General features: G+C 56.6%; 1 protein-coding gene across 1 annotated transcript in view; it reads left to right on the top strand.

Annotated features, from left to right (window-relative positions):
• The window catches only part of SRRM4 (serine/arginine repetitive matrix 4), a 136854-nt gene extending 120200 nt beyond the window's left edge, over positions 1–16654 (top strand). Inside the window, exons 9-13 of the mRNA XM_045846134.1 lie at positions 2329–2633; positions 6008–6211; positions 8925–9035; positions 9647–9787; positions 11386–16654. Of these exons, the coding sequence (XP_045702090.1) occupies positions 2329–2633; positions 6008–6211; positions 8925–9035; positions 9647–9787; positions 11386–11665 (1041 nt within the window). The 3' untranslated portion in view covers positions 11666–16654. The remainder of the gene's footprint in view (positions 1–2328; positions 2634–6007; positions 6212–8924; positions 9036–9646; positions 9788–11385) is intronic.
• Positions 16655–25752: the final 9098 nt, after the last annotated feature.

Genomic DNA, 25752 nt, shown 5'->3' with positions numbered 1-25752 from the left:
GTAAATCTAGCCAGGACCCCAAGCAGGGCAGGCAGCAGCTGCGCTGGGTAGAACTTGGCAGAGCGGGACCATCCCCTGGTCTGTGCGCAAAGCCTCCCGGGAGGACCCACAAGGGGGCCCTGCCTCCCCTGCGCGGGAGGTGACACCCTGAGCTGCCTGGGTTTTCGCTGTTATCCTCCCAGTTCCCAAGTCCAGGTCTCTTGCCTTCAGGACCACCTGCGGAGAAGGCAGAAATGCCACAAGCCCCTCCCTCCTTCAGGCCCACAGCGCGAGAGATAAAGTGGGGAGCAGGCAGGCTCTCTATGGTGAGGCCTGCTCCAGCTTTTGGGGGGCCCGGGCAAGCGTCTGAAGGAAGCCCACACACTCTGTCTGAATGTGCAGTGTCCATCGAGCCAGCAGACTGAAATGAAACTTGTTCTCCTGTCTTGGCGAGCGTCCCTTCCAAATTATCTGAAAGCGAGATTTAAGTTTAAAGCCCCAGCCCCTTCCGAGGGCCAGGCCACAGCGTGGCAGCGTGGGGGAGACCTACTCCCACGGCCCAGCCTGTCCCCTTCCTCCCCACCTTTCACACCAACCGGCACCAATGTGCGGGGGGACACCTACGCCTGAACATCCTGGTTCCGTCCCAAGAGGCCCCCTTGGACCTGGGAGTGTGCGTCTAGAAACACGATCTACTCCTTGGGGGAACAGGGCCAGGGATGAGCCTGAGGAGACCCTGGTGGGGCTCAGGGGCCATTTAAACAGCATCCTGGGATCTCAGGCACCAGAGAGCAGTCTCAGGGAGGTGGTCTTGGGGTCGTGCCCCCTCGGACCCACAGGTTTCTTGCCCCATGGGGATGGCTGTCATTGGAGGGGGCCCAGAGCCAGGGCCCCTCCTGCCACAGCCAGGTACGCGTGGCACTGTTGGTGGGGGCCGGAAAACCGCACCCGGTGGCATCCCAGCCGTGAGACTCGTTGGAACGTTTAAACAAAACCACGCGCTGTGGTTCTGCACACGCCACGGTCCTCCCAAGGGCGGGCCCTCCATCTCCTCCTGTGCTCCTTTACCTGTCCCAGGTCAGCCCCAAGCAGGATTCCGGGAGCCCCTCCTCACTCCCGGTCACCCCAAAGCCAGCTCTCCAAGTCCCTCCCAAAGCCCTCTGTGGCAAGCACACCCTCCCCGGGTCGCCTTGATCTTGACACCTAGACAGATGCAACCTCTAGCCCCCACTTGCACTTTCAGCGAGGGTTTCTTGATCCACCTTGGGCACGGAGGGGCTGGCACGAGGTCAGTGTCGATGGCCGGAGGTCCCCTCCCTGAGGAAACCAAACGGAACCGAGGCCTCCCCTGTCCAGGACACCGCAGGACCCAAACGCACAGTGCAGGGCCCCGTGTGAGGGTGTGCAGAAAGGTGTGTGTTTTTTCTTGTCATTTGCGACTCTAATGATGGACTCACGTTGCCCGCTCTTCCCTTTCTCTTACACCTTACCTACCTACTAAAGGAGGAGTTCTTGCTTGGTAAGTGGATGAAATCCGCAAAGACATGAGAGAATTTATTAGAAGCCACTCGAGAGCCTTAGCTGCCTTCTCCAGGGGGAGAGGACACACTCCGTCTCCGTAGTGAGCTTTTTGTTTCTTTGTTTTCAGCCAGACTATTTGACTGCCATTTTTTGTCCCCGCCCCCATTTCTTTTCCCCTTTAATTGACAGCTACTAAAATGTCATTTTGTGGCCTTGACATTATATATATATATATTTTTAAAAAGCTCATCTTTATTTCATTTCTTTTCCCCATGTGATATTTGTGTAGGGTTCTATCCAGGCAACTTCTTATTTAAAAAAAAATCCAATTCATTGAGAATTTGGTTGAAGTTTTAAAATTTTGGCTTTATATCTTTTTTTTTTAAGTTTCAAGATATATTTTTTCAGGCCCATAGCTCCATTTCTTTTTCCCCTTCCCCTTCCTTTATTTTTATTATTGTTTTAGGTTAAGGGTGTTTACACCCCCTCCCCCCTTCTATTAAGTTGCCTCTTTGGTTTGAGTTAATTCATTAGAAATTAAATTTTGTATAATTTCCTTTTTCTTTTGTTTAATCTGGATCGCATGCTTTTTCTCTGCATGATACCTAAAATCTTCCCGTTATCCTAGCAGGGGGTAAAGAAAAATCTCCTTTCTGTGGTACTCTCTCAGGAATTTGTGCTTTTGTTTTTTGGCGTCTCTCCTCTCCTCTCCTCTCTCTCTCTTTCCTTTCGTTACAGTGCATCATGATGGTAAACATTTCTAGGTTATTTAGACGCAGCCCACAGGCCCGGCGCTCAGCAGCATCCAACGGGTGTTTTTGCTTTCAGATCACTGGGTCGGGGTCTGCTGCTGACCTCTTTACCAAAACAGCCAGCCCGCTCGCCACCTCCCGAGGACGCTCCCAGGAGTACGACTCAGGCAACGACACCTCCTCGCCGCCCTCCACGCAGATCAGCTCGACCAGGTCTCGGGGGCAGGAGAAGGGGAGCCCCAGCGGGGAGCTCAGCAAGAGCCGGGACCTCAACAGCGGCAACACCTCTGATTCAGGGAACTCCTTCACCACCTCCTCACCCCAGAACAAGGGGACCACTTTGGAGAGTCTCTCCCCCACCAGCAGGGGCAGAGAGCCAAGGTCAGTACACCGGGGCAGGAGGAGGGGGTCTCACCGTAGCTCCACTGTCTCCGTCTCTCCCCCTTGCCTTGCACCACCCACCGGGCTCTGACCCAGGAGTCTTTTATTTGCAAGAGGGAGAAAACTCAACTCCAATTGGCACGTTTTTGAAAAAAAAAACCCAAGGATATTCAGCTTCAGGTACAGCTGGATCCAGGGGCTCAAAAAAATATATCCTTGGGAATCTGTCTTTCCTGTTACATCTCTCAGCCCTGCTTCCTTCTTTCTTGGCTCCAGTTCTCAAGCAGACCCTCCCAAAGCATTGGCAAATGTGCCACCCTGCTAACATTCTGTTAGTGCAGCCAGCCAACGGAAGGAAAACGCCTTGTTCTCCCAAATTTCAGCCAACTATCAGGGCAGGCGCTCATTGGTTCTGCTTGGCCCAGCGTGGGCCATTGGCCCACCCTGGACCAATCACTTTGGCCCAGGGGATGCTGTGTTCTTGGTTAGCATTTGCCCTATGCCACCATAAGGGCTAATGAGTAGAGTCTTCCCACATCCACTGAAATAGAGGGAGGGCTGGTTCTCTGGAGGAAAAGCCAGGGTAGGGATATCAGGAGGAGGAGTGGAGGCTGGGCCAGGAAAAAAAAAAACAAAAAACAGATGTTGTCTTCACCAATAATCTCAGGGGAAGGTCTAACATTGAATTCATTTAAAGTGACTGCCATTGAAACACATACCACAGTATTTACCCCCATGCATTGAAAATCTGTGTCCATTCAAAAACCCGCAGTGGATGTTTTCATAGCGGCTTTATTCGTAATTGCCAAAACTTGGAAGCAACCGAGGTGCCCTTCAGTAGGTGAATGGGTAAATAATCTGTGGCCTATCCAGACAATGAAATATTATTCAGAGCTCAAAGGAAATGGGCTATTAAGTCATGAAAAGACATGGAGGGCCTTAAAACCATTTTACAACATGAAAGGAGCCCGTCTGGAAAGGCTACCCACTGTGTGGTTCCAACTCTAGGACGTTCTGGAAAAGGCGGCGCTTTGGAGCCAGGAACGGACCAGGGCTTGCGGGGGGGCGGGGGGTGGCGCGTGCCGGGGGGGGGGGGCGAGTGGGCGGAGCAGAGGTTCCGGGCAGCGAAACCGCCCTGTGTGAGACAGTGACAGTGGGCACGTGTGTGTGCACACGTGTGAGAACCCATGCGGCCGACACCACCGAGAGTGAGCCCGCCTGTAAACTGCGGACTGGGGCTGACCCTGGCGTGTCCACACGGGTCCATTAGTTGTAACAAGCATGCCATTCTGGCGGGGATGTGGGAAGTTGTGTGTGGGTGTGGGTGTCCGTCCCATGGGATGGTGTCGGGCCGAGGGAGGTCAGGCTATCACAGAACAGGGAGACGTCTCAGCTTTTTGCCCATTGAACACACTTGCTAGACGCGGTTTTCCCGCAGAAAATGCCTCCACGCAGCCACTTATGAGACAGTTGTGATTCTGCCGTTTCATCACCTCCTTACTCTGTCACTCAGGAAACCACAACAAAATGCTAATCACCGAGGGTGCTGTCACAATATCAGCTACCGCACTTGGCTGAGCACTTGCTCTGTGCCATTCGTTCAGTGGCTTTGCTCTCAGCCTTGGCAGCGATGCTGTCTTCAAGGACAGAGCGCCCTTTCCCCCCAGCACAGAGCCACCTCAGTCCCAGACCGACCGCTTGGTGTCCACACATAGACGCGGCCTGTGGTGTGTCTGCTCAGGACACCCCTGGCCTCGGCTCCCGCTCAAGCCTGGCTGGGGGCCAGGGCCGGGCCAGAGCGAACGTCAGTGTCTCTAAGAACGGGCAGTGATGTCCCCAGACGGGAGAGCAGGGCCACGTGTCTGCTGATATACTGCTGTCGTGCAAGAGAAACTGAGGCTAGCCACAGCAGCAGCAGCAGCAATAGCAGCAGCTAATGTTTACGGAGCCCGAGACTCCATGCTAGGTACACGCCAGGTGCTTTCCCTGAACCGTCTTCCTTATCTCCTCGCCAAACCTTTAGGGGACAGGTGCTGTCATGACCCCATTTTAGCCGACGGGGAAACTGAGGCCTGGAGTGGTTGAGAAACCGTTCATGAGGGCCAACACCCGGCTTCAAGCACAGACCTGCCCCCAGAACTGGAGCTCAAGCCCGAGGGGCCCCTCGCAGTCACCCGCGTCACTCGCTCTCCGGGGACAGCCGAACTGAGTGACTGAGCCCCAGCCTCTCACTCTGAAATAGAACCTGTTCTTGAGTCTACGGCACCTTTGTCCTGTCAGCTGGGAGCCGAGGGCTGAGTGGAAGAGGCGTCAGCCCGGAGTTGGGGGAGGGGGGTGCTGGCGAGGCACCAAGGCCATGGGCTGCGGCACTGGACAGATCTGGGCTTGGGCGTCCGGGCGGCCTTGGGTGAATGGCCTGCCCTCCTGAGCCCTCTCTGTGCACTGGGATGGTGAGTAGGTGTGCCAGCCCCCTGAGGCCGGGGGGGGGCCAGGGAGATGATGCCTCTGAAGGGAGATGATGCGAGCGTCCGGGACACTCGGAGTCACAAAGTGTTTATTCTGTTCACTGACAACCTAGGACACATGTGACATGTGTCAGGCTTTGTCCTTGGCGCTGGGACACAGGGTCCAGAGGGACGGGAGTCCTGTCCCCAAGGAGCTCGGTGTCTGCGGGAGGAAGAAACAATTATGAGACCAAGGGCAGTCCCTGGGCTGAGGGAGGCCTGAGAGCGGGGCCTGGGGCGGCATACTGGAGGCCCCCCAGCCAGACCTCAGGGGGCCAGGGAGGGCTTCCCTGGAGAGGTGAGGTCGAACTAGCGCCTGAACCGAGACGAGGAGTTTTCAGGTCACAAGGGTTGCCGGCAGGGGGAACGTTCTGAGGCCTGGACACAAGGGAGGGGACAAGCACACTCCAGGAGGGACGGATAGTCTACTGGGACCAGAGTCCAGAGCAGGGCGTGCCGAGAGCTGAGCCTGGACGGGTGCACAGATGATGGCCAGGTCGCGATGAACCCTGAAACCATACTAACATGATTTGCACTTGACCCCTGGCCCAATGCAAATGAGCACTTCCTGACTGAGAACCCAGCAGGGGCCGGGCATGGCTCCAGGCACCACGAAAACGTGGGTGCATGTTATATACGGCAAAATGCGGTAAATCTCCCAGCATGCGATTTGATCGTCTGTCCCATCATGCCCCTGCCCCATGACCCAAAATACCCCCTACCCGGGGGATGTGTCCCACTGTCTCTACTCCACCACCGGAGGCCTAGGAGCCCCTTCCAGAGGTAGGATGCAAAGGGGTGGGGAGAGGGCTGCGTAGGGCGGTGAGCACCAGGGGCGGGCCGGCACTAACAAACGCTCTCCCTCCGCAGAGGACCGCAGTCGCCATGCCTGGGCTGCGCCGAGGTGAAGAAGTCCAGTGCGGTCCCCTCCCCAGCCCGGAGCTCCCCCATGAGAGGGTGCTCCCGCAGCTCCTCCTATGCCAGCACCCGCTCCTCCAGCCACTCCTCCCGGTCCCCCAACCCCAGGGCCTCCCCCAGGTCCACCCGGAGCCGATCCACCTCCTCTGGGAAAAGGTGAGTGCGGTGTGGACCTTGGCTCTGCAGCATTTCCTCCTCGGGGAGCTGGCGAGGAGACCAGAGATGTCCTGGGACCCAGGGGGGAGGGGAGTCAGACAGACTGGAGCTTGGGTGCCCCTTTACCCAGTACTAGCTGGTGGCCTTGGGCCTCCGTTCATCTCCCTGGGCCTCGGTTTCCTCATCTGCAAAGTGAAAACAGTAGCAATACTCACCCTGAAGGATTGTTCTGAGAACTACGAGGCGCTGAGAGCAATACTCGGACTATACTGAATACCAGTTACTATTGTTGCTATTGGCATAGGGATGAGCTCCACTGGCTCTGTGTGTCAGTTAGCTCTGCTGCATAAAAAAATCACCCCCGAACCTAGCATCCTTAAACAAGTGTTTATTTAATGTCTGATGCTGTGGGTCAGCGATTCGGGTTTGGCTCAGCTAAGTGGTTCTTCAGTCTCTCTGGGGCTCACACAGGTGTCTTCCATCCGCTGGCGGGCTGCCTGGGGGCTGGCCGGTTTGCCCCTTGCGGTGTCTCACCCTCCAGCAGGCTTGCCCTGGCTCCTTCACATGGAGATGACAAGCTTCTGAGAGAGGGGGGTTGTGCAAGGAGGGACAGAGACGGAGGGACACGGCAGCGCTGGGCAAGGCCATTGAGGCCTAGGCTCGGAGTGGACGTGACACCCCTTCTGCCATCCTGTTAGCCAGAGCAAGTCACAGAGACCCATCCGGATGCAAGGGGTGCCCCTCTTAGTGGGAGGGGCTGCAAAGTCCCAGCTCAAGGGGTGTGGGTACAGGAAGAAGAAGACTTGTCCCCGTTTTTGCATTCTGCCCCTCAGCTACAGTAGCGGTTGGTGTTTGTGACTGATTTTCTCATATCGGATAATAAGGCAGCAGACACGAGATCTCAGGAACTGGAAGATTCCAGCCAGTCTAACCAACCCGTGGCTTCGGGGCGTCCCGCTTTCCTCCGCAAACAGGAATTCCCAGGAGCAGCCCTGCGCTTCCTTTTCTGTAACCATAGAATCAAAACAATCAAACGAAACAGTTGCTTAGCTGGCTGGTTACTTCAAGACCAGTTCATTCACAAAGAGGAGACCAGGCAGCTGATAGAAATATTCACTATGACCGAGTGACATAAATAGGACAAATCAGACTAAGAGGAGGACTAAGGAGAGAAATAAGATGAAGTCACGAGAAAGGTGAAGTCCTAAAGGCACGTCTACTTTGTGGAGTTGTGTGGGGGTGGGCTGCAGCTACCACCCTGAGCTCCCAGACAGAAAAAGCAAAAAGGGGCATCGCTCCACCAACTGTGACATCAGTAACAAAAAAGACAGTAACTGCACCAGTTGCTGAGCAGAGCAGTTCCTGTGATGTGTCAGTGCGTGAAAACTGGCTCCCACAGCTCCACCGAAAGAGGGCGCTGTGCGGCGGGGTGGACAGAAATGCCTGGCGTCCTTTGAAAGGGTCCAAAAGTGTGTTTCATCTTGACTCTTTCTTACGGATCTTTCAGCGAACAGCCAAAGAGCTAGTTGGCAGGAGCAGGCCATAGCCGGACACTGTGCTGGGGCCTGGAGCCTGGAGAAGCTCTTCCTCACCTGCACTCCTTGCATCGCCCTGGGCGGCGTGGAAGCTCAGAGCCCAGGGGCCGTGTTTAAGGGGCCTGGTGGTCAGGATGCCAAAGACAGCAGGGAGCACCTAACGAACAGCTAGGGGAAGGCAGGCCATAGCAAGCCTTTTCACATCAAGAAGAATTGAGGGGAAACAGTTTCGTTTTCTTGAGGAAAAGCTACAAAAGTAGAGCGTGAGAGAGTCTCCCTACCTCCCGTGCCCATAGCAGACACCGCTGATCAGTCACGGCGCTCTTCCCCCCGAACACACTCAGCCGAGCAGTCCCTCTCAGCTCACGGTCACCGCTAGGAGACCGCTCCCAGCACACATGAGATGAAACTTATTTGACAGCCTGACTGTAGGGTGATGAGAAAGAAGGGCAGATGTTCCTGGGAAACTGGCGGAGGAACTCTAAAAGGGGGAGGCGTTAGCAGAGTGGGAAGAGGACTGGAAGGACCATAACAGTATGTATTTGGATGCGCAACAATGTAGCCTAACAGGAGTCAAGAGCACTTGATGGCCAAACAGGCCTGGGTTCAAGTCCCTTCCAAGGTGAGTGACCTTGAGCAAATTATATCACCTCTCTGTGCCTCTGTTTCCCCCTACACACAGCAGGGTTGACAGTAGCACCTAAACCAAGGATGTGCTGAGGATTAAATGAGATAATGCACCCAATGCGTTAGTTCAACGTCCGGCACAGAGTGGAAGATATAATATGATAACGCAGATACAGCATTGCAAATATTTCCTGTGTGCTGGCTCTGCGTCAATACGATAAAGTGATGTACCGTAATTTACTCATCGAATCTAGAATTCTACAGGGTAAGTGCTATTATTACCCCCATTTTGCAGATGAGGCTCAGAGAAGAGAGACCACCTGCCCAAGGTCACACAGCTAATAAGTGGCCAGGTAGCTAAGAACTCAACGAGAGGAAGCTGTCCCTATTATTATTATTAACCACCAGAAAGGGAGGGGACTTCATTCCCCAGTAAGGGCCTGCTTCCTCTGCCTGGCCTCCAGGAGGGAAAAGACTGGAGACCGGCAGACATCCTGGGCAACCCTGGTGGAGCTCAGCAGGCTCCTCAGAGGCTACCCACTCTCCTCCAGGTCCTACTCGCGCTCACCCAGCTACTCCTCCAAGTCTGGCAAGAGGAGCCCGCCCAGCAGAAGCTCTCGATCCCGCCGCAGCCCCAGCTACTCCCGCTACAGCCCCAGCAGGTACCGGCCCCGCCCCCAGGCGCTGGCCCCACCCCTCGGAGTAGGCCCCGCCTCCCAGAGGCCCCTCAGCGGCGAGTCCCCAAGCCCCGCCCCTATTCCCTTTAGGTCAAACCCTGCCAGAGTAGGAATAGAATGATGACTAAATACTCCTGTAGTCCCCCCTTTATCTTAGCTGGAGCGGCAGCTTAGGCCCCATATATATATATATATCCCTGTGTCCTAGCGTACCCCCCCACCTCAAACGTTCCTACGGCCGCAGCCCAGAACTCACACCCATACCCTTCACACACCCACACCCGAGCCCCCAATTCTTCCGCCCCAGGGCCTGTGTCACCTCAAATCCCCGTCCCCGCAGCCCCCGCGCCCCTGTCCTGCCCACCCTCAAAGGCTGACACCTGCACACGCCGGCCCACCCCCACAGTACCCACCCACGCAGACTGTCCACAGCCGCGTCAGCTTCCCCCCAGCCCCCCGGCCCCACCCCTGCCCGGTGCAGATCCTGTGGCCGGCCCCACGTGGGTGGAGGGCCTCGGGGACAGGAAGCGAGCCACCCCCTGGCGCAGGAAGCCAGGCCAGGGCCAGCTCCCCAGTAATCCCTCCGCATCCCTCAGGGAGCGGGACCCCAAGTACGGTGAGAAGGACTCGCAGCAGCGGGAGCGCGAGCGAGCGCGTCAGAGGCGGAGGTCCTACTCGCCCATGCGGAAGCGCCGGAGAGACTCCCCGAGCCACCTGGAGGCGCGCAGGATAACCAGGTGAGGCGCCAGAGGCCCGGCGGCGCCCACCTTCACCCTCACTCCCACGCCCTCCCCTCCTGTCCCGCCTCAGGCTCTCTCCCTGCCTCCCTGGGGCTGGGTTTCAGAACTGTGGGAGCTCAGGGACTCCCTTCCCCCTCAAACTCCCAACCACTGAAGTTGTTTCCATTCAAAACCTCTGGGCCAGGTCAGCGCCTGGGCCCGCACTGCCAGGCTTGCAAAGGTAGGGGCAGTGGGGGCGGGGCCTGGGCCGGGATGGGCGGGGCTAATGGGGCTGGGGAAAGGGGTGCGGCCAGGGTTTGGACCCCGAGCTGTGGTCAGAAGGCGGGGCTGCGGAAAAGAGTAAGGTTGGGTCAGGCAATGGGGTCCCCTCGATGGGGCAGGGCTTTCGCCTGGGGATGGGGTTGGGCAGTGGAGACAGAGCACCCTCAGACCTACACGCAGGAATCTAGCCTCGGATGAATGCATCTGTAATGACACCCCGAACCAAGCGTGCAGGAGGCAGCCTGGATTAAGTTCCAAAGGTACTTGGAGGTGGGTAAGGAGGAGAGTGCTGGGCTCGGAGGGGAATCCTGGCCAGGCCGCTTTCCAGTGAGTTCTGGGAAAGTGTCCTCGCCTCCCAGAGCCTCGGTTCTCACCCACGAAGGACTGGAGGAAGTTACTCCCAGGAGTGTCATGAGGCTGAAGTGCCAGGAGACACGTGAACGTGCTTTCAAATCTAAGTGCAGAGCATTAGGGCCGGCTCTGCGCCATCCTAGCGGACTGAAGGGTCAGCCTGAGCGGACAGGTTTTCTGTAAAGGTCAGGTCGGAGAAGAGGGACTGCGGTCCGAGCGGGCACCATGTCCCAGGCCTGGGAGCCTGGGAGAATGGCAGAGCGCCGCCCTAAAATCGGTGCCTGCTGACCCTTCCCGGGTCAGCCACGTGGCCCAGAGACCCCCCCCAGGGAAGGGGCGGAGCTTCTGACCCGCTTGTACCTCCTCCCTGGGGGTGGCCTGGGGTAGGGAAAGGAACGTGGGTCCCAGGCAGGAAGACAGGGTGATGGCATCGCCTGCTCCCTGGCGCGCAGGGAGGGACTCCTGCACCCACTGCCCTGAGGGAGGGTGGCCTTGGGGTGCACTCGCAGGAAGGCTGGGGTGAAGGGAGTGGCGTTTCCAGAGGACTCTCGGGCTTCTTGATGAACTCGTTCAGTGTTTTCCCAGCTTCAGTCACTTAATTTTCTTTAAATAGACTTGCCCTTTTTTAGAGGTGCATACATTTATTTCAAAAGGAAACTTGATAGGCCACAGTGAATGGAAAATCAGCTTCCCCTTCCATAAATAGAAGGTTCTAGTGAAAGTAAAAATAACAAATTCCGTGGCCAGCTGGAGGCTCTGCGCCCCAGGCCTTCTGTGTGAAAAAGTGAAATTATCACTCTTTAAGACTTGTCAGCGCTAGTTTTTGTTTGCTTGATGGTCTCAGAACTGCAAGGGGAGAATCTTTTCTTAAGCGTCTAGGGGGAGTGGAAAGCTGCTGGTCGCCTTCCCTGGGGACAAGGCTGAGGCTCCGGGAAGGCTGGGAGGAGTCTGGCCCTCACCCGCGCCCCCTCTGGTCTCCACAGCGCCCGGAAACGCCCCATCCCCTACTACCGGCCCAGCCCCTCTTCGTCCAGCGGCCTCAGCAGCGCCTCCTCCTGGTACAGCAGCAGCAGCAGCCGCTCAGCCAGCCGCAGCTACTCCCGCAGTCGCAGCTACTCCCGCAGCCGCAGCCGCACCCGGAGCCGGAGCAGGACCCGCACGAGCAGCAGCTCCAGCTCCCGCAGCCCCAGTCTGGGCTCCCGGAGCCGGAGTCGGAGCCGCAGCTACAGCTCAGCAGGCAGCTACTCCAGCACCAGGCGCTAAGCAAGGGCCCTCCTCTGAGCCAGCTGCCTGCGGGGACGGGGCCCAATCTTTGGGCCAGCCTCCCCCACGCTCTGTCCACCCTGCCTTCTCCTTGGTGACAGACATTGAGGGCTCCTGGACCCTGTCCTTTCTGTTCTCCTGGGGAGGAGGAAAAGAGGGTACACGCTGCTAAGAGCCTCCACCAGCACCATCCTGGGGCTCAATTCAGGCCTGGGCATATGAAGAGAAACACCCACCCTCTGTTGGCACACACACACACACAAAACAACCCTCAAGGTTTTATAAGAAGCAATGGGTCCGTGACTCCAACACTTGGGCCTGGCCAGGAAGATGTAGATGGTTCTGCTCACACACTGCTCCCGGCTGCATACGGAAGGGCGGGGCTCATTCGTCCCACCTGCCCTCCTTCTCCCCTCATTCAGTCTTGTGGCTGCATGTCCGTGGACCCATCCCTCGTGGGGATGTCGGTGGGGGTGGGGGGATTAGAAGAGATCAACAGCAATTCAACTCCAGGAGATGGGCTCAGGCCGGCCACCTCCCCAAACAGGCCAGAGCAAAGGCTAGAAGGCTCTGGAATCCCAGAAGAGGGGATGCACATGAGTAGGGGACATGGACATTCCAGCTGACGGTAGGGTCCTCTGATAATGAGTGTGGAAACGCAGAGGAAGGGTTCAGGCCACTGCTCCCCATATGCCAGCCTGGTCGGAAAATCAGACCAGCAGGTTCCAGCAAAGGAGAGGCCGCCACATGGCTTACACGAGATGCCCCCTGACTACTCACAGAGACCCTGCGACCTCACTGAGAAAGGACACAGAGGACAGTCGGGACAGCATGGTCTACACCCCCATTTCCCAAATGTGTCCCGGCCCCACTTGCTGGCACCAGCTGAATTCCACAGGACCATCTGCCGCCCGTCCCCCAGTGCCATGGCCAGCTGCCATCCGCAGCGCCAGCCCGTCTGGCCTTACCCTCCGGCTGGCGCCTGCCTGCCCCTCCACACCGCCCAGAGTGCCACACCCTGGATCCTACCCAATGCAGCTGAACGAGCACCCACCCACCCTCATCCTAAACCACCCCCTTTGCCTCAGGAATTTTGCCAGGCTGGGGCGCAGCAGCTCAGGTTTGAGGGGAAAGGCCCACATTCAGAGGGTCAGCGTCCATGTCTTGGGCTCCCCCTGGCTTCAGAAGTTCCTTGTCAGCTTGGGGAAGTCCCACCGGTGTTTCTGGCGCCGGCCCACCTTCCCTTGCGTGAGGCCAGGCACTGAGGGCGAGTCCATCTCTGACACAAACACCAGCAGCTGCTCCATCCACAGAAGTAACTGAGGACAGGGGTGTGGGAGAAAGGATCCTTAAAATAACCTGGGGCATCCCCCCCACCAGCTAACTGGCTTTCTGGAGCCTCGCGGGTGAATTTCGAGCTTGCGGTGGCAACAGCAGCAGGGCAGGACGTGGAGGGAGCGAGAGGAGGCAGCTCCCAGCTCTGGCTCTGGCTTTGTGGAAGCAGGGATCAAGGACTCTTCATCTCTCACGGCGCACGCAAGACATTTGGCGGGAAAAAATCCTTTTGTTTGGAAGCAGGGCCCCGCCCCTCCCCGGTCTTTGCCTTCGCATCAGCCCAGTGGGGCCAGAAACTGCCCTGAACCACGCCGAACGTCCTTCCTCCACTGGGAGAGCGGAGCACGGTTGTCCCGGCAGCCAAGGAGGGCCCGCCTTCCCACGATGCCCTCTGGCCCAGACCTGGGCCCTGCCCGCCAAGGCTTACGGATGCCGATGCTGTCACCGCGGAAGGCCGATGGCAGGCGCCCCAGGAGGGCATGTACAGCAAGTGTAAATAAATAACCCTCTTCCCTGCCCAGGCTCCCTGCTGGACGCCAGTCTCCCCTCACGGAGACAGAGGCTCCCCGGAGCGGAGCCTCGCTTCGCAGCCTCCTTGGCAGGACCGAGGTGAGAGGCCCCAGGGCCTCGCATTCAGACTGCCTCCATTGACGCAACTCTAGGGGACCGTCTCGCCTGGGGCTGCTAGCAGACCTTTTATTTATTGTATGTATTTATGTTTATTTATTTATTTATGTGATGAGATCTTGCTCTGTCCCCATTAGCAGTATTCAACTATTTATTTACATGGAGAGGTTGTGTGTGTGTGTGTGTGTGTGTGTGTGTGTGTGTGTGTGTGTTTGGGGAGCAGGGGGTCTTCTAAATTATTTCTGTGCATCTCTCTTTCCCCTCCTATCTCTGTAGGTGGGATTTGACAAGCCGGGGGTGGGCGGGGACGTTGCTCTTTCCCCTGTAGGTGGGACCCCCTGAGCCGTAGGCCCCAGCACGTCCTGGAGGTGGCCCGGAAGCATTTCAGGCCCCCAGGTGCCTTGCTTGGCCCTCCATCGGTGAGGTCCAGGCCTGCGCCCCAGCCCCTGCCCTCCAGCTGCCTCACTGAGGTACCAAAAAAAAGAAAATGGACAAGAAGCTTATGAGCTAAGGCACTGAACTGGCACAGTGGAGTCACAGTTTACGTGGGGGCTGGCGTCTACAGTTAGTGTGGAAGGCGAAACCCGCACAGAGTCAAAATCACCCGTGAAAGTGCCCCAGGCAGCCCACGGGAGACAGAGGTGCCGCCTCTCGGGGGGCTGGTGAGGCTTCCTTCCGTGGGTGCGTATCGAAGCCGCTGCCTGCGTTTGGAGCCCACGGTGGCTGGGAGTGGCGCGGGGTCCACACTGGGACCCCGTGCACTTGGCTCAGACGAGAAGCTCAAACCTGGAGACCAAGGCAAGGGATGTGACAAAGAGAAGGGGAGATGCCTATCTTGGTCTCAGCCTTATGCCACGGCAGGTATTAGTGGGCAGGGTCCCTCCTGGGCCTCTCTGAGCCTACCTGGTTGGTTTCCTGTCGGTTCCTCGGGCTTCTGTCTCCTGGCGCCACTTCCTCCCCCTCCCCTGCGATGCTCTGTTCCCTCTGCAGTGGACCTGCTGCCTTGTGACGGGGATTCGGCCCCCCAGGGAGAGGTGCACACACCCAAAGCGAAAGCCCTTTTTTGTGCGTGGTCTCTTGCTGTTTTCTCCCTCGAGAGAGAGCAAAGATATTTTTGAAGTTAAAAAATAAGGTAAAAGGAGCAGCGACAGGTCCCCCACAAGAAGGTCATCTCAGGCGCATCCTGGGGAGCAGGACCTAGAGGTCGTCACTGGCTCGCCTCTCTGAGCAACCAGCAGTGGTTGGTGGCGGGAGACGGCTCCCTCCCTTTGCAAAGTCACTCTTCTTGCCCGGAAACAGGCAGCTCGGCTGGGCCAGCTTTGGGTTTGGTGGGCCTGTGGTTCCTCGGGTCCTGTGACTCTGCCCTGCCTTAGCCCAAGCCGCCTGAGCAAAGGAGTCCCCCTGGCTGGGGGAAGGTTTGCCCGAAGGCTGCTCGAGCGCCCCCTGGGGGAGATCTTCGTCCCTCCCGCTCACTTGGTGTGCTGCTCTCGTTTCCCTTACATGTTCTGTGTTTTCCCCTCCAAACATAGAAACTCGTGTTGGGGCACCGGCAACCTTACTTTTGACCAGAACTCCCGATCCCCGGCACGGCTCTGTCTCGGCCTGCCCTCATTACTCCCTGCTCCCGGTAATGAGACAGGCTGCCGGAACCCGCTCCCGAGGAGGACCGAGTTCGAGAACCAGTCCGGGAATCGGGGGGCAGATGTGGCCTGAGGTCAAGGACAGGCAGTCCCTGACCTTCCTGCTACCGGTATTCGTTCACGGAGCGACCGACTGAGCCTGGGCCAATCGCCCCTTTTCTCTGGGCTGCGGTGTCCCCCTTTGAGACGCGGAGGAGTTTCTGAGATACGACCCAAAGTGACCACCCGAGCCCTGGGCCGTTCTTCAAGGACAGACTGAGCTCACGGAGACGTAGAGAAAGAAGGACAAACATCCCGGATTGTTTTTAGGAGGGTCTTCATCACGAGAGTGAAAGCCAGAAGCAGTATGCAACTTCCCTCTCGTTAATGAAGAGAAAGCTAACTGGTCCCAAGCCCCCACCCAGGGACGTTTCTAGTCCATCCAGGTGCGACTCCATCCCTGTACTTCCTCCCTCCCTTTGAAGGAAAGTCCGTCTTTCAGAAGGAAAACGAGATTCAGATGTCCGGGGGACACAGGGTCTCCGTCTCAGAGGCCCCGTCGCTGGCTTGTTCTGACCCATCTTTCCCAGAAGGCTTTGCGTAACGAGGCCAAAATTCAGGGTGCTCCCAGAGGTTCGGAAGCACTTGTTTTTTCTCCAAGTCCTACTTCTGTCTTTTCTTCTGCCATATTCTCCTCCCCAAATACCCAAAGTACTCTCACGTGCATATCTCTTGCTTTTCTCTCCAGCTAAATATAAAAATTTTGTCTCATAAAAAAAATTAAAAACCTCTAGCGTTCCTTAAAAACTCGCCGCGTCCTGCACCGGCCAGCCCCAGCCCAGGCGCGGCGCCCGTGCTGGGAAGCAATGCTGATCGCAGCCTCTTCCTCCCTTCTCACTGCCACACCCACCTGCGCTGAGGCCCGGAGAGTTGTCCTCTCCCCTCCATCTGGGGCCGGGTTTTGTTTGTTTGTCTTTACTTTCTGAGGGTTGTTCTTTAGAGGTGGTTGCTTTGCATTGTAAATACCATCATGGGGATCCCTCATCAGAACATTGCTTCTTTAATAATTTATTTCCTATTTATTGAGTGGTACTGGGAGAGGAGAGGGACTCTTCCTGCCCCTGAATTGCTGATGGAAACCGGCCCAGCTCCCAGCTCCCAGCTCCCAGCTCCCAGCTCCGGGGCGGCTGCCTGCAGAGGGGGCGTGCTGGCCCAGGTAATGAGAGCTAGAATCACCCGGCAAATTGGAATCGGCAGAAACGGAGGTTTCAGTCATACAAATTAAGCTCAAATGGAACTAAAACACTGGTTAACTCCGGGAAAACCTCATTTAGATGGAAATTAATTGAGGAATAAAATGCCTGCACACGAACCAACTTCTATTAAAAAGTCCCAGCTCCTTGGGAAGAAAAAAAAATGGTGAGGCAGAGAGAAGATGATAATCCCTCTTCTCCGGCCAAGAACAGCTATGCCTCATCTTTTAACAAGCGGAGCCAAAGCAAATGGCGCCAGCTTCCTTTGTGGGTCTCTTGCCTCTGTGTGTGTGTGTGTGTGTGTGTGTGTGTATCAGACGGAGTGGCTCTCGGGCCTCCGTCTTACCATCTGCAGAATGGGGTGTGGCCTCAGTGTTCCTGGTGGGGGAGGGGGAGGGGCTCTTAACTCTGATGCCCTGGCAGACACAGGGCCCCTTGTGAGTTCTCCTGACTGTGGGGTGAAGGGTGTCTCCCAGGGCTGGAAATAAAAACGGCCTGGGCTTCACTTGCAGGGTGAGGTCGCAGTAGCTGAGTCCTGTGGTCAGACGGTGAGGGAGGAGGGTGTCCAGGTGCTGCCACTTTAACAGCACCTTGTGGTCCGGCTGAAAGCCCTCGATAGTCAGCTTGAACTTCTCCCCAAACCCAGCCTTCCAGGGTCATCAAAGAAAAGATCAGAGTGGCTTTGCTGTACCACTCACTGTTTATTTGTACCGTTGTGCAAACCAGTGGTATGGGTCGTATGGCCATTTCTCAGATGGGAACACGGAGGCCCGGGAAGGGGGAAGTGGCGTGCGCAAGCTCCCTGGGGCTCCGGTCTGTCGGCCCCGTGCCCCCCACCCTCTCCGGGCCTCCTTCTTGCCAGGCCTGTGCTATGAGGACTTCTGTTCGGGCTGTGTATCTTCTGTCCCAATTCTCGGCTGTTTCCTCAAGCAGTCATTGGCCAAGGACCTCGAAGATTCTACCGCATCAGCCAAGGCCATTTCTCCACGTTGGGGGCTTGGAACCCCCCTCTGGAAAACCCCAGACCAGGGAACGCACCAGCAGCCCAGGCTGAGCAGCCCGCCCCTGCCCGGAACGCCCACATGGAAGGGCGGGAGCTCCTGTGCCCAGCAGCACCCTGGGACCCTGTCTGTCACCCAGTGGCACAGCGGCCGTGGCTTGTGTGACTTCTGGTGTCTGCAGCTGAGCGAAAACTTCCCAGGGTTCCCGGGTCTTCAGCCTGTACGAAACACGTCTGTTCTAATAAAAGGTCCCGTGGTATGGTGTTCTCACAATGGCTCAGTGTCCTCTGTCCGCAACGGGGGGAGGCCGAGGAGAGGGGGGTGGCAGGGAGGCGGCGCTGCCACCACAGGCCACACGCTGTCACCTTGCTCGTTCGTGAACCTCCCAAACAAATCTGTAGATCTTCTGGTTTCCCACGCAGGGTGCGGCACAAATAACGCCCCTGGGTTTCGTTACACAATCTTTTATTACAACATCATAAGCATGTAATCCTATCACATAACAATATTGCACTCAAGCACACCATATGACATTGTAGGTGAAATGTTCAAGTTAAAACTATAAAGCATCACACCCATATTGTCACCCTACCAACCACACTCCGGAGCGGGCCTTCCTTTTGCCGGACCCTGTATAGTAACAGCGGCCGTGGAGGAGGAAACCCCTCCTTAAGCATTTTGCGTGCATTTTCTTCGTCTCCGCCACAACCCCAGGCAGCAGGCAGCAGGCAGCAGGCAGCAGGATCTCCTTCCTGCAGAGGAGGGAACGGGGGCCCGGAAAAGCAAAGCCACTTACCCAAGGCCTGGAGTCGATGACTGCGCCCAGGCCACGGGCTCCAGTCCCCAGCCTGCGCCCGGCTCCGCCCACAGCAGCTCGGCGTGGGGTGCAGGGGTGGGGACAGACAGCCACGGGTGCCCTCCCACGAGCCCCTGTGGGGCCTGCCTGGAGCGGTGGCTGTAAAAAAACTGGTGCACAGAACACACGTGGTGAATCTCAGTGAGCGTGGCTGCTGCCACCTAAGACGGGACCACCGAGCAAGGTGGGGCTGTGACCCTGGCGTACAGTACAGGCTGCTGCCCTGGAGAGCAGGCCTTGAAGACCCCTCGGGTGGGGGCGCGGTGGTGGGGGGCAGGGGAGGGAAGCGGACAGGGTCAGGACTGTGGGGGCTGCGGAGCCCCATTCCCCCTGTCAGGGAGAAATCCCCCCACTTTCTCAAGAAAACCCAAACGTTTAGGTAACAATCTCCTGGCTTTTAAAATGGTTGTAACTAATTTTTTATGTGAGTCAAAAATACACACACACTCACACACAGATATTGTGGATCATCTCGGGGGCCAGGCAGGAGGATGACCCGGGCCCTGACCTCCCTGCCCCTCAGCTTAACCCCCCCCCCCCCCCCCGGCCAGCTTCCTGCCCCTCTGGAAATCCCCTCTGGGAATGATGGGGACCGGATGTCCTCCCTGAGGTCAACCAGAGCTGCCCCCCACTAACACCCCAACACCCGCACACTGACCTCTTTCTCCCCAAGCAGGGGCAGGGCTACCACCCCCATCTCCTCTCCTGAGGCCCCCTCAGTGGAGAACAGTAACAACACAGTTATAATAACACCAACCCCCTCTGATGGACCGATTAGCACGTGCCAAGCCCTTTTCATTCATGGACTTACTTCATTTTCCTAACAACCCGATTTAGCCCCATTTGACAGAGCAGGATGTTGAAGCCCAGAGAAGCCCACACGGCTGGTGGATGTCTGAACCTAGGTCCGTGGGCGCCAGGGCGTTTCTGCTGCGCCCCTCTGCCTCTGAGGGCGTGAGCCCCGTCCACGGCGAGCTAGCCCTCCGTAGGGCCCCTGCTACCCTTTTCCAGGAAATGCGGCTGCCAGGAGTGTTTCCCTGTGACGCCAGCCACCTGTCACTGACTCGGCGGAGGAGGATTTCACCTGTCTGTCTCCTGCCCTGGCCCCCAGTGACAGGAGTCGGTGTGTGTGTCCCTCCCACGATTGTTCGGAACAGATGCCCCACCCCCTCCCAGCCTCCACGGCCCTGGCTGTCGGGGGGCGTGAGACCGGCTTCCCCAGAGGTCCCTCTCTCAGCCAGGTGCGTGCGCAGCTGCCCAGGGATGGGGCGGGGGCAGCCAGGAGCCAGCGCCCTCACCTTCTGCAGCCCGGGGGGGGGCACAGGCAGCCCTTCACAGACAAGCAGGGGGTGGGGGTGGGGAATCAAACTCCCAGAGACACAAGGTCCAAGACTCCCAGCCCCGCTTGCGTTGTGACCTAAGCAAGCCCAGCCTTCTCTGGGACCCGGTTCTGCCACCCGGTACAGGAGCTTGGCTTAGGCCGGCGGCTTTCAACCGTGGCTGCACCGTGGAGCCACCTGGGAACCTTCCAAAGCCACTCACGCCTGGGCCCCACCCCATCCAAACAGAAAGAATTGCTCTGGGCAGGTGCCGGAGGTCAGTGCCCTGAAAGGCTTCCTGGGGACGACTAACGAGGAGCTGGGATTGAGAATGACCGAATTCCACGGCACCCAAAACGCTGCCTGCTGTCCAGACCTGCTGTCCTCAAAGGGCCGTGACCTGCCGTCGGGGTGGCGACACCAGCAGCAGCAGCAGCACCTGCCCACACAGCGCAGGGCCTGCTGCGGCCCACGCCGGTTCCGAGCTCCTCGCCTGCAGTAACGTGAATTACGCTATTTCATCCTCCCAGCATCCTTCTGAAGCAGGTCCTGCTTTCACCCTGGTGCCACAGACGCAGAAACCGAGGCTCGGGCAGGTTGCCCCCCGTAACACAGCTGGATGCAAGGACGACGGTGAGTCCAAAGGGGCAGCCTGGGAGGCTCAAGGGCAGCATCGCAGAAAGACCAGTGTCTAGGCTGCTGCTTGGGAGAGGAGGAGAGCTGCCCAGGCTGGGAAAGGGGGCTCAGGAGAGAGGAGGGAGCAAGGGGACCCCCAGGAGGGGTGACGGGGAGTGTACGGGCCGAGGACCGACTTCGGTCTGCCTCAGTCGGCTCCTCACCCCCCACCCACCCACCCACGCGCCTTCCATGGCGCTTCTTACTGTCTGTAATCAGTGCGTTCGCTTGTTGACGCATCTCCGAGGGGATAGGCCCTGCCTGCCTGTTGCTCCCCATCCCTGCCTGCCCGGCGGGGACCGCCCCACCAGGCCCAGCCGCCTTCCGAGAGCGGGGCTCTCTTCCAAGTCCCAGGCATTTTTGTGCTGGTTTCACTTTATGTGGGACGTGGGGTGTGGGGACTGTGGCTTCTGAAGGGCTGTGACGTGTCCTACACGGGGAGTCCGAGGATCCCTCGTGCTCCCCCCGTGGGGCGGAGGCCCTCCCTAGGGGTGACAGGAGGCAGCGAAGGCAGGCCGACACAGGCACGTGGGGAGCTCTGAGGCTGATTTCCTGAAGCCAGACAATACAAGATGTTTCCAATTAACTTTGTGTTCAATTCTAGTCAGTATTCAGTGCCAGATTGGTTTCGGGTCGCACAGCGTAGTGGATAGACGTTTATACAACTTACAAAGTGATCCCCCCAATAACTTCAGGACCCTCCAGGCACCGTACACCGTTATCACAATATTATTGGCAACATTCCCTGGGCTGTACTTCACAGCCCTGAGACTACTTTGTCACTCCCAGCCTGCACTTTAAACATTTTAAAAAATTTATTGATTGATTTTAGAGAGAGAGGAGAGGAGAAAGAGAAACACCAGTCTGTTGTTTCACTTATTTCTGCATTCATTGGTTGGTTCCTTTTTTAAAAAAACATTCTCACCTGCGGATGTTTATTGATTTTAAAGAGAGGGGACAGAAAAGAGAGAGAGAGAGAAACATCAAAGGGAGGGAAACATCGACCCGTTGCCTCCCACACGCACCACGACCGGGGATTGAACCTGCAGCCTAGGTGTGTGCCCTGACTGGGGAGCTGAACCCACAGCCAGGACGACGCTCTAGCCAACCGAGCTCCCTGGCCTGGGCCCAACCTGTGCCTCTTAATCCCTTCACCTTTTTTACCCCTCCCCTGTGGCAGCCATCAGTCTGTTCTCTGTGTCTGGGTTTGTTTCCCTTTTGTTTGTTCATTTATTTTGTTCTTTAGATTCCATGTGTAAGTGAGATCATATGGCATGCGCCTCTCTCCGACTTAGTTCCCTGGGCGTTAACACCTTCTAGGTACATCTGTGCTGTTGCGAATGGTAAGATTCCATTCTTTCTTATGGCTGAGGCGTATTCCATTGTCTATGGAGAATAATACAGCTTTTTAAAGGCAGTGGCTGAGACTGAGAGCTTGTGAGTCACAAAGACCTGGGTTTGAGCCCAACTCTGCTACTTCCTCGCTGTGTGTCTATGCGTAAGTGGCTTAACCTCTCTGAGCTTCAGCTTCCTCATCTGTCCAATGGGGAAAAGCACAAATCTCATAAGGATGCCAAGAAGATTAGTAGGGCTGATGCAGGTAAAGCTCTTGCCCAGTGCCTGATGGAGCTATTATCATCGTTACTAAGAAAAAAAATTAGAGGGGGTCTCTGTTATTTAGGGAAACTCATGACAACTTTTTGGGAGGATTCCGGGTCACCTGGGCAAAAGGTCAAACAGCCATTTACCACCTCCAACCCCAGATTCTCAAGAGCGTCCCTCCCAGCTGCCGTCCTCCCTAAGTATCTCCTCCACTCAGAAAAATCAGGAGTCTCCTAAGCATTGGGCTGTCTCCCCATGTGTATTCCCTCTGACATTTCATCCATAGCTCCTCTGAGGGGTTCCAACATCAGTTCACTCGTAGGAAGGCAGGGGGCGTTGTTCGGGTGTTTCCGCGCCCTTGAACCTGGCTCTAAACCCATTCTATAGCTATGGCCAACCTGTGGACAAATGACTCAGGGCAGTTTTTCTTTCTGCCTTTTTTTTTTTCCATTGCCAATGGAATTTGTCACATGGATTCTCACGTGCAACACTGGTCCCTTTGACAATCTACTCTTGAATCTAAAAGCAAAATAAACACCACCAACCACATTAAATAGACTCATGTTTTCTCACCACCCCCACCCACACACACACACAGTGTTTTTCCCTTCTGTCTCCCTCACCTCCAACCCTGGTTCCAGATGAAGTAATCTTACCCTAAGGGAACCCATGACGTCCCAGGCTGGAGCTCCACACAGTCTGAGAATTATTTGAAATCTTACACTAAGTTTTTATGTATAAAAATATCAGCATTTTGCCCTGGCTGGTGTGGCTCAGTGGATTGAGTGCCAGCCTGCAAACCAAAGGTTCAGTTCCCACTCAGGGAACATGCCTGGGTTGCAGGCCAGGTCCCCAGTAGGGGGTGAACAAGAAGCAACCACACATTGATGTTTCTCTCCCTCTCTTTCTCCCTCTCTCAAAATGAATTGTAAAAATCCTTAAAAAGATATATCAGCATTTTGCTGCAGAAAAGTACATATTTCCCACCAGTTTCCCAAAGGAACACAACTTGGAATTGTCAGCAAAATCTGTTTGACCCTTTCAGGATCTGGCAGTTTCTAGTTGCCTCCCAAAAGCCATCGCCCCCTCATGCATAGCAGTGAAACCCCTCGCTTTTAACTGAGTCCATAACCACCCAGAGTGAAGCCTGGATCTCCCAGCCTCCCTTGCAACCAGGTGTGGCCTCGTGACTAACATTGGCCAATGAGACGTAGGCAAAAATGTTTGCATGGTAGCTTGCAAAAATTTCTATAGATTTTTGTGTGTGCCTTTTCCTTCTTTTTTCCTTCCTTCTTCTTGCTGGATGGAATGTGGACGTGATGGCTGGAACTCAAGTGACTCTCTGGTCCATGAGGTAGCTGTGTGAGTGGAACCCGTAGAGACAAAACAAGGAGACGAGAAGGTCTCAGTCTCTGCAGTTGGTGGAGCAGGAGGCCCAGGCCAGCACCAGACGGTGTCTCTGGACTGTAACGTGAGGGAGGACGAGACTCCTCTCTCATTTCAGCTGGTGTTATTTTGGCTCTCTGCTATTTACAGCCAACGCCAAGCATATATTCAGGGGGGAATCAAGACGGTCCCCCCAGAAGGAATGTCTTGTTTATTTACGTCTCCTTGTCCACCTCTGTACATCCTCCCCAGCAACCCCGACCTCCCCCTCCTCCCAGCACAAACCGTGAGAACCTTCTCTGGCTGAACCTGCCCAAGAGCTGTCTGTCATTCCCAGACCTAAAAAAAATAACCACCTGTTTCCAGAGCAGTTGCTGGGTGTCATGGTCACCAACTGGTCAAACCAGCTCTGCTCTGACCTCAGAGATAATCTGCAAAAGGGACTGCCAGCCTCACACAGGTCAGTCAGCTCTCCCTCGCCCAGGTCGCAGGGCCACCCTCTGCCTAAGTGTCTCATCGTGGCGCGTGCAGGTCCCAGGCTGCGAGGAAGAGGTGGCAGCCCTTTCCCGGCCGGGTCGCCTGGCGGAGGAGAAGGAGAGGATTCACCTCTCAGAACCATGGAAGCACCGAGAAAGTCCTTTGGAAGCGACACCAGCAAGCACAAAGGGCAGAGTGAGGAAGACCATGCATCATTCATCAGAGTAGTCCAGGTCACGGTGTCGTTCCAGATAAGTCTGCAACTTCAGAGCCTTAGAAGAACAAAGGCTTATTCCCCACCCGTGTGCACGGTGGGCCGGCAGGGGCACGCCATCCCCGTGGGTGGTGTCGGGGACTGGGGTGCCCAGGAAGGGAAATCGCCCAAGGGTCCTGCCCCCGGGGTCTCCCATGGGCTATTACATTAAATGCTTTGGCCCAGCGGCCACATGCAGCACTGCCGCTCTCCACTCGTTGGCCACAGCTAGTTACCCGGCTCCTCAAAACCGTAATAGGGTCAGGAAGCGCGTGGCGACCTACCACGTGCCCAGCATTTGACTGCGTTCCAGTTTCCGGGCCTGGTGCTGTTCTCGGGGTCAACGACTCCGGCCTGAACTTTCAGACGCAAGCGCCTACCCTCAGCCCTCATGGCCCTTACATTCTAGCAGAGGAGGCAGAGAACACGAGACGGGAGAGGGGTAGCGTGTGCCGATCGGGCAGGGGCCAATGCCACGCCACGAAGGAAAGGAAGTCAGCTGATGTGGGAGAATGAAACTGTTTTAGATCAAGAGGCTGGAGGAGGTTTCTCTGAGTAGGTGAAATTTAAGGAGAGTCACAAAGGGAGGGAGAGACCCGCCCTGTGGCCATCTGGGGGAAGGGTCACAAGGAGTGGTGATAGCAGAGGGGGGGTCCCCTGATAAGAATACGTGTGGCTCTTCTGTCTGAGGGACACGGAGGCGGGGGGTCCCTGGGACTCGGCGCAGCGAGCAGGGGGTGGATGGTGGCAGACAACCGGGTCAGGAAGGTGGCCAGGAGCCTGCACTTTCTTCACAAAGCCATCCAGTGCCTGCAGTTGCTGCAACTGATGATTTGGTTCTTTGTTTACTGACAGACATGAGAGCAAGGACGTTCGTCGCATTCCCTCTCTGCTCCGTCTCTGGCCCCTCCGCTGGCGCCTGGCACATTCGAATTCATACATCTGTGATGCACGAGCGAGTGAGTGAGTGAATGGGCTGCAGCACATCGTGGCTGGGCAGCTAGGAGCACAGGCTTAGGCTTTTTGGCAGAAAACAGGTTACCGACACACCACTGGCTCTCAGGGCTGCCAGGAGGGTCAGGAGCTGAGGCCTGTGGAGCCCTCGGCCGCGCCTGGCACAGTGCGGGTCCCGCCCGGTGGCGGGAGCCGTTACTGCTTCGCTGTTCCGGTCGCTATTCCCAGGATCGGACGGTGGTTAGGATCATCCAGGCCGCCTGGATTTGAACATCCGCTCTGCGTGACCTGGACCCAGTTATTTAGCCTCTCTGTGCCTCCAGATCATCATCTGCGAGCGGAGACGAGAAACCTCTCTTGGAGCAGCTTGGGTGAGGATTAAACAAGCGGGCATCTACAAAACACAGCTGGCACAAAACATTCAATCTCTGCTACGTTCATGGTTATTGTGATTATTATAATTATCCGTAGAGGTGGTCAGAGGACGTGATCCCCTGGAGAGAGATTTGCAGACAATACCAGGAGGACACCAGGGCTGTATAAATAAGCTTCACCCTCACAGGAGTGTGAGGGCGTAGACTTGTTTCGGGAGGGACTCTGTGGGTGGTTTATGTTACTGTGTTTTTAATCATTTGTTTTCGTGTGGGTGTGTGGGCAGAAACAGGGCACTGGGCTTGGAGTTCAAACACACCTGGGTTCAGAAGCCACAAGCGGGTGGCCTTGAACAAGT

Source organism: Phyllostomus hastatus, unplaced genomic scaffold (assembly GCF_019186645.2).
Source record: "Phyllostomus hastatus isolate PE091 unplaced genomic scaffold, TTU_PhHast_1.1 phas_contig_1162, whole genome shotgun sequence".
NCBI classification, from domain to species: Eukaryota; Metazoa; Chordata; class Mammalia; order Chiroptera; family Phyllostomidae; genus Phyllostomus; species Phyllostomus hastatus.
Note: the sequence above shows the minus strand (reverse complement) of the source record. Positions and strands in the feature narration are given on the sequence as shown.